The sequence below is a fragment of the Triticum aestivum genome, chromosome 5B (assembly GCF_018294505.1).
Source record: "Triticum aestivum cultivar Chinese Spring chromosome 5B, IWGSC CS RefSeq v2.1, whole genome shotgun sequence".
Classification (NCBI taxonomy): Eukaryota; Viridiplantae; Streptophyta; class Magnoliopsida; order Poales; family Poaceae; genus Triticum; species Triticum aestivum.
Window position 1 is genome coordinate 217,312,362 of NC_057807.1, and position 8,086 is coordinate 217,320,447.

Here is an 8,086-nt window from a genome sequence, read left to right on the forward strand (position 1 = left end):
CCATGATACATTAACTGTTGATGGCTTACTACATCTCCCCCGCAAAAAGAAAGAAAGAAAGAAAAAAAGATGGCTTGCTACATCTAGGTTTGGTTTGGGATCGAAGTAGCACTTTCGATCCTTAACGCTGCTCATTGCCCATGCACGTCGCGACTCTTTCAAACCAAGGGAACTCACCTGAAAAGCACTCATTGATACACGTCCACCTCTCAAATCACCAACCTAAACTTGGCACAAGCAGCGCCACCACCACCCTCTCCGTCCCTTCCATCTCTCTCTCCCTTGTCTACGCGCGCGCGAACCACGGTGCTATGCCACGCGCATTGGGCACGGCCAAGAACTCGACGTCGAGATGAGGGGCGACAAGGAGGCTTTCTTCCACTGCCTGGACCGCGTGCCGTCCGGCATCCACATCGACACCGACCACCCCTCCGACGACGACGATGACGAAGAGGCCCGCTCCTCCTTCTCCTCCGCCATGGGCGACCACAACTTCCAGAGCTTCCGCCGGCCCCAGTCGGCCATGCTGCTGGAGGACGAGGACCAGGAGCCGGAGCCGGAGATGGAGGACGCGTCCAAGTACGACATGTGGATGTCCGACGAGCCCATGTCCATCCAGGAGCGCCGCCGCCGCCTGCACCAGGGCCTGGGGATGGTCAGCAGCCGGGACCTCGCGCTGCGCCGCCACAGCACCAAGAAGCGCTTCATCGACGTGCCACGGAGCGTGTCCAGGAGGATGCAGCAGATGCCACCGTCGTTGCCCGTCGCGCCAGCCGCCAACGCCCCGACTCCGAGCGTTGCCGCCGCGGAGACAACTCGCGCGCCGCCGTCGGGGCTGGCCGCCGCGCGCGAGATGCTCAAACAGCCGCCGGCCAAACCCATCACGAGACGCCGGTCGGACGGCTTCCTCGCCGTGCGAGACGGCTCCGGAAGGCCGTCTCTGCGTCGTGCTCGCTCCTTGCTCAGCCCGCACGACCCCTGCAGCAGCTCACTCATCGATAAGTTTAAAGCGACACGTGATATGCCCGCCGTGACCATGCCGGCGTCAGCGCCCGCGGATAAAGGCACCAAAGGTGACGGGGACGACGGCGGCCAGACCAAGAAACAGGACAACAGCAAGGAGGGTGCCGTCATGGCTGCGCCCAAGGACCAGAACCAGACCGGCGTGCAGCATGGTCTGGAGGAGATCGAGAAGTTCATCGGCAACACCCCCATCATGAAGCACCTAATGCGGCGCGGCCCGAGCCAGCACCACCAGCCCATGCCGCCGGCTGCAGCTGCGGCACCGCCCAAGGGCGACAAGTCGGCGGGCAAGAAGAAGGGCGGATGGCTCAAGAACATCAAGTCGGTCGCCACCACCATCGGCTTCATCCAAGACAATGGCAAGCCGGTCCCCGCCAGCATGGCCACAGGCGCAGCCCCCAGTACGGGCCCCGCCAGTGCAGCCGTTCCACCTTCCTCCTCCTCGACGTCCACGGAGAAGCTCAAGGTTCAAAACTATGGCAAGTCGAGCAAGGAGCTCACTGGATTGTACATGTCCCAGGTACCCGGCTGGTACACTGAGAAACTCATGCAAGCAAGCAAGTAAGCAACCTCTTAATAATCACGGTGTGGGTGTGGGTGTGGGTGTGGTGTGTATGTGCAACTAACAGGAGATCCAGGCGCACGAGGGGTCCATATGGAGCATCAAGTTCAGCGCGGACGGGCGGCGGCTGGCGAGCGCCGGTGAGGACTGCCTGGTGCGCGTGTGGGAGGTGGTGGAGACCAGTGCGCCGCCGAGCTCCGTGCCGCAGGACGGGTCCCTGCCCCCTCTGCCCGGCGGGGCGGACGGATCGTCGCAGGCGCCGGGGCTGTCCAAGAAGTCGACGACCAAGGGCGGCAAGACCGCGCTCCCGGAGCACCTCGTGGTCCCCGACAAGGTGTTCGCTCTGGCCGAGCAGGCGCTGTGCGTCCTGGAGGGGCACGAGGACGACGTGCTGGACCTCACCTGGTCCAAGTCCGATCAGGTCTTGCCCATCTCATCATACATACATACATACATACATACTCACGCATGGTATAGTATAAACACTTGTTGACACGTACGGCTTGTCGTCGCCGCAGTTGCTGTCGTCGTCCATGGACAAGACGGTGCGGCTGTGGGACACGGCGAGCAAGGCCTGCCTCAAGAAGTTCTCGCACAGCGACTACGGTCAGTGAGCGTGGCGCCTCTCACTCATACGTTACGTTCGTAGTAGGAGTACGTTTCTTGTTCATAATAAGAGGGAGCGACCGTGTGCAGTGACGAGCATCCAGTTCAACCCGGTGGATGACCGGTACTTCATCAGCGGCTCGCTGGACGCCAAGGTGCGCCTGTGGAGCATCCCCAACCGGCAGGTCGTCGACTGGACCGACGTCAACGAGATGGTCACCGCCGCTTCCTATTCCCCCGACGGCCAGGTACGTGTGCCCCGGCGCGGCGCCGTTGACATTTCTCCATACATGACATCGCCTATCTATTCATGTTTCTGACACGCCGTCGTTGGTTGTCGACACGAACAACCCAAGAGCGCCATCATCGGCTCGCACCAAGGGAGCTGCCGGTTCTACAAGACAGCAGGTAGTACATTTTGCATCTTCAAATTCATTAGGTATTGACCGAGCACATGTTTGCTTAAGAGAATCTCGTGGTGCGGTTACAGACTGCAAGATCAGCCCGGAGGCTCAGATCGACGTCCAGTCCAAGAAGCGCAAGTCGCAGGCCAAGAAGATCACCGGATTCCAGGTTGTATGCACCACAATTCTGATTGATTTTACCATGACTCTTATCTAACGTAGGTTACTCATCTTGATGCTCATGGACGTCATCCACATCCAGTATGCCCCGGGGAACCCGTCGGAAGTGCTGGTCACCTCGGCCGACTCGCAGATCCGCGTCTTCGACGGCGTCACCATGGTCCAGAAGTTCAGAGGTACTTTTACTTACTATTAACATGGCCACCAAGCCGACCAACAAATCGTGTTTCGAGGAAGGAATTGTTTCTTTTTTTTTCCTGCCCGCAAAAAGAAAAAGGAGAAGGAAGATGACAAGTGAACAACGCAGGATTCAAGAACACGAGCAGCCAGATCGCGGCGGCCTACACCTCCGACGGGCGGTACGTGGTGTGCGCGAGCGAGGACTCGCACGTCTACATCTGGAGGACCACCCGGAGCGCGCCCGCCGCGGCGGCCATCGGCATCGGCATGAAGCCCAAGACGTGGTGCACCATCCGCTCCTACGAGAACTTCTACTGCAAGGACGTCTCCGCCGCCGTCCCGTGGACCCACTCGCCGTCCCTGCCCGGCAGCCCAAAGTCGCACCAGGGCGTCGTGTCGTGCAATGACGACGTGTGCAGCATGGCGAGCCACGCCGCCAAGCCGGACGTGAGCAAGAGCGGCGAGCTGAGCAGGGTGACCAAGAGCGGCGAGCTGAGCAGCCCCGCGGCGCCGTCGCCACACTCGGGCCCGCTAGACACGCCGTCGTCGCGGCACGCCAGCAAGACCGGAGCCAACGCCTCGGACAGCGGCAACGCGTGGGGCTTGGTGGTAGTCACGGCGACCTTGAGCGGCGAGATAAGGGTGTACCAGAACTTCGGGACGCCCTTCAGGATCAAAGGCCAGGGCAATCTGTTTTACTGATCCGCCCAGCCTAATTCTTGCAAATTTAATTAGCAAATGCTATGCGGACGTAACATGACTTGGCGACTCGTTTTCACGATCTTGTGTGCGACTCGTTTCACCTAGATTATCAGTAATGCTAGACCCACGTAATGCTACGTACAAATTTTACGTAATACTCCCTCCGTTTTTAAATATTTGTTTTTCTAGAAATTTCAACAAGTGGTTATATATGGAGCAAAATGAGTGAATCTACACTCTAAACTATGTCTGTATACATCCGTATGTGATAGTCCATTTGAAATCTCTAAAAAGACAAATATTTAGGAACGGAGTAGACTATACGGAGGATTTGGATTGGATGGAAGGGGGTGGGCAGGGGCCCACACCCGTGAAAATGGGTGGGGGGGGGGTGGGGAGGGGGACGAGATAGTTTGTTAGGCAGTTTACGTAACTTTTTGTAAGAGCTTTCGTAGATGTAGGTAGTGCAACTGTAACGATTTTGGGCATAGAAAGTAGGATGATTCGCACAGATTCTACAAAAAAAATACTTGCTCAGTTCAATCCAACAACGGTAAGCTTACGTAGTAAAACTCTTACGTAAACAAATAGGATTTTTAGCAGCAGGATGTGTTGGGCCACCTTAACCCCGAGAGTCCGATCCAAGGGTTTTGGACGCAGGAAGGGAGGCACAGATCTCTCTCTCTCTCTCTCTCTCTCTCTCTATATATATATATATATATATATATATATATATATATATATATATATATATATATACGGCTGCGCTATTCTGAGCGTGCGCGCATTTTTAGTTAATCTACGCGCCGGCTGCTGCTCCTAATCACGCGCGGCTGTGCGGGTCGCGGAGAAGGAAGATTTTGAGGGTAATGGCATGTGAAAAATAAAGTAACGCACTTTATTTCTATTACCATGTGTTGCTCTGATCTTGCGTCACTATTGATTGCTAGTAATATAGTAAGTACGGATGGTAATGGACCTAGTTTTCTTACCGGATGTAAAACAGTGACTACTCATTGCTAGTAATATAGTAAGTATGAATGGTAATGGACCTAATTCTTTTACCGGCAGCGAGATGTGAAGGATTCATCCATAATCATTGTCAGTAATAGATTAATTGTAGGTAGTAATAGACATAGGGTTTTTTTACCGACAATAAGACAACGATGTTACACATAGAGCAGTTTTGGTCGTAAGTGTTACGATCGATTTTTTTCCCACGTCGCCCACGCACTTCGACCTGGTTAGCGCATCGGCCTAATTAGCGCATACTGGTTGGCTCACTCGAAGCGGCCGGAGCGTAGGACAGGGTAAACTAAGTAAGGCACATAGTAATGCTCCAATGAAAACTATTGCGAGGATGTTTCTTCTAGTAAATGCTTGAGAACAAAATCAAACTAGTAAAAGAATTTAGTTCTAGTAATAAGAGGCGCCCAATGCTAGATCTGGAAAACCATTATTATGTATAGATGTATATCATGTTGATTGTTCTTAGTAGTCGTTTCAGTTATTGTATTAATGATAAGTAATTTATTTTATAAAACAATTTACTAGAATGTACGCATATAATTGTCATATTTACTACTTCGAGTGAAGTGTTTACTACCATCCATTTTACAATTTATAGATAACATATTACAGACTGCTTGTCACGAAGATCATGCAATCTAATTATTTTAAATCTAATACCAGTACGTGTGGAGGTCAAATTGTAGTGAAAGATTACGTCATATACCAGCACTTTATTATTTTACCATAAAAGCATGGCAATTCACTAATTAATGAAGTGGAGAATCTGAGTAGTAATTCAATTACTGTGGTGTACTACTTCTGCTTAGTAATTTACGATCAAAATAGATCATGGTGCATGCAGGTCATTCTGCTCTCTCTCGGTCGGCTCAGGATTACACTTGCTAACCGCTTAGGTGCGCTTAGAGGGTGCAGCGCGTAGAATAAGGTGATCTGCGCTCAGGCACAGTTTAGCAAAGCTATATATATATATATATATATATATATATATATATATATATATATATATATATATATATATATATATATATATATATATATATCTTTATCTTTACCTAATCTTTATCTTTATCTTTATCTTTACCTATATATATATATATATATATATATATATAATAAAGCAAATTCGGTTTCTGTCGTACGTCGTCGCACATTTTACAAAAAAGACCCTGTGGTTTGGGGTATTCAACCCGCAATCCTTTTAAGTGGATAATGACCATGCTTGCGTCCCCGACTCGACCCCACGCCCATGCTGCTCCTTGCCATTCGCGGCGATCCGGTGGCTGCGCTCCGTGATGCGGAAGCTGGACGGGGAGAAGAGGGGCGGCGCGGGTGGAGGCGGAGGAGACAGCGGCGGTGCGGGGCGAGGCAGAGTAGTGCTGCCTCGATACGGCAGGAAAACAAGATGCTCGACGGCTTTAGCGGGCGAGCTGGGCTGAGCCAGTCCACGCGGCGGACGAACGGGCACTACTCTCGGATGTCCTCCTCCAGACGACAGGCGATGCAGGAGGCGGCGGCGGGTCGAACGGACGGATCGAGGCGGAGGAGCTCGAGGCCGACGTAGAGGTTTCCGGCAGCGAGAACGGTGTGCTGCGGATTGTGTTCCATGGCCACATCCTTCCCTGGAGAAAACAGAGATGAGAGAGAGAGAGAGAGAGAGAGAGAGAGAGAGAGAGAGAGAGGGAAAAGCCCAGAGAAGAAGAGTAGATGGCTGGCCTGCGTGAGGCGGCTCTCCCGACGACAGACGAGGCAGGAGGCTGCGGATCCGGCTGCTCCGGCGTGATTCCGGTGGCGCGGTGGATGGATCGAGGCGGAGGAGCACGAGGTCGACGGAGAGGTGACCGGAGATGGCGGGTGGGGTGCTGCGAGGGTTGTCCATGGCAAAAATTGAGAGAGGAGGAGAGAGAAAAGCCGAGTGAGAGGAGGAACATGGGCGGCTGCTGGCTGGCCTGCTTCAAGCGGCTCGGGGCACCATCACCGGGTGCGGTTGGAGGAGGCACCTCACGCGAGCGAGGGGAGGGACGACCTGGGCGGTCACAAGGGACGAGGACGTGCTCTCCTGCTCTCATGGCCAAGGAAAAAGGAAAGATCTGAGATGTAGGGGAAGGAAGCGAGGGAGAAGGAGGTGCTGCGGCGAGGCGCTAGAGCTGGGGAGAAGATAAGGTTGGAGGAGGGATAGACAGCGATGGGAGGCTGGGGTCAGATGAAACGCGTCACCCGCGCGAGATGGTCGCTGGACACCGGCTCTGGACATGAGAGCACTTCATTAAATTGACCAGATTTGGTAATAATAAAAAACTAGATAGATTAACTAGGAGGGACACGCTCCATTTATCAATAAAATCGCTTGACTCTCGCCATGCATGCATTTTCTCTCTCTGAATATACATTTTGGTTTTCCTTTTCGAAGTTGGATTTGCATCTATTTGTGTTTTTTGACGTATTCATATTAACTACAGAGGTCAGGACACACACGGCAGAAATATATATGCATGGGCGCCCAATGAAATAAATACATAAATTATCTCTGTGCTTTGTTGATTTTGACTTATACAAGTGCATAATAAATCATCGGTGTCAAAACATAGACATTTACATGTCATGGCCACCAAGTTAATTATTCTTAATAAAGTTGTTATTTCGTATCAGGAAGAAGATGACATGCTTGATATCCTTGAAGATGGTCATGTTGAAGGTAGTTCGGATGAACGTGGCAACCACCTTATACATCCTTTTGACCCAAACATTGATGCTATGAAGAAACATGAAACAATTGCATCCAGACAAAATTACTTTGAAAATATTGGATATGCGACATTTTTATTGTCTGATGTATGTGCAATGGTTAATCTTCCCGTGTGGTATGCTTTGTAACTAGACATCGACGGAGCGAAGTCAAACGAATAGCATGGTGTATATAGCAATGCTCTTACTTTAACTTCATGTTACTCCTACCTAAATTGTTTCAAGGAAAAACATGATACTCTATCATGCATACTACGCATATATTTTGATGCGTATGTCCAGCGTAATCCAATTTTAATAAAGTGTTCACTTTCTTAAAATAAATAAAAACCCATGTTTTTCTGAAAGTAAAAAATAAGAAGTATTCATAGACTATTCCATGAGCCACTACTCTTCTATCTGATGAAGAAAGCTAAGGTGCCTTCTTAACATTCAAAATTCAGACTCCAAAAAGTAATAATCTAGGTTATCTTATTAGGGACGTTTATCAGAACTGAATGTAAAAAATGGAGCGTAATAGCACATGAATCATGTTTTGCGAGTTTTAATGCCCGTTGCAACGCACGGACATTTGTACTAGTAATAATAAAGCAGATTGAGTTTCTTTCGTCCGTCATGACATTTTTCAGAAAAGTCCCTCTATTTCAGAGAATTC

At 50.9% G+C, this 8,086-nt stretch overlaps 1 protein-coding gene across 1 annotated transcript; it reads left to right on the forward strand.

The window, feature by feature from the left end:
• Positions 1-32: 32 nt before the first annotated feature.
• On the forward strand, positions 33-3,812 carry LOC123111070 (WD repeat-containing protein 44). Its single transcript, XM_044531746.1, has 8 exons — positions 33-1,543; positions 1,653-2,006; positions 2,104-2,191; positions 2,282-2,439; positions 2,548-2,599; positions 2,682-2,764; positions 2,858-2,951; positions 3,083-3,812. The coding sequence occupies exons 1-8, from the start codon at positions 353-355 to the stop codon at positions 3,655-3,657; spliced, it is 2,595 nt and encodes an 864-aa protein (XP_044387681.1). The 5' UTR covers positions 33-352; the 3' UTR covers positions 3,658-3,812.
• The last annotated feature ends 4,274 nt before the right edge of the window (positions 3,813-8,086 follow it).

Bases quoted from the DNA above. Each gene is read 5' to 3' on its own strand.
- LOC123111070 (XM_044531746.1), top strand. From the start codon at position 353: ATGAGGGGCGACAAGGAGGCTTTCTTCCACTGCCTGGACCGCGTGCCG. The intron at 2,440-2,547 runs GTACGTGTGCCC...GAACAACCCAAG, and splicing joins CCTATTCCCCCGACGGCCAG to AGCGCCATCATCGGCTCGCA. The intron at 2,600-2,681 runs GTAGTACATTTT...GTGCGGTTACAG, and splicing joins CCGGTTCTACAAGACAGCAG to ACTGCAAGATCAGCCCGGAG.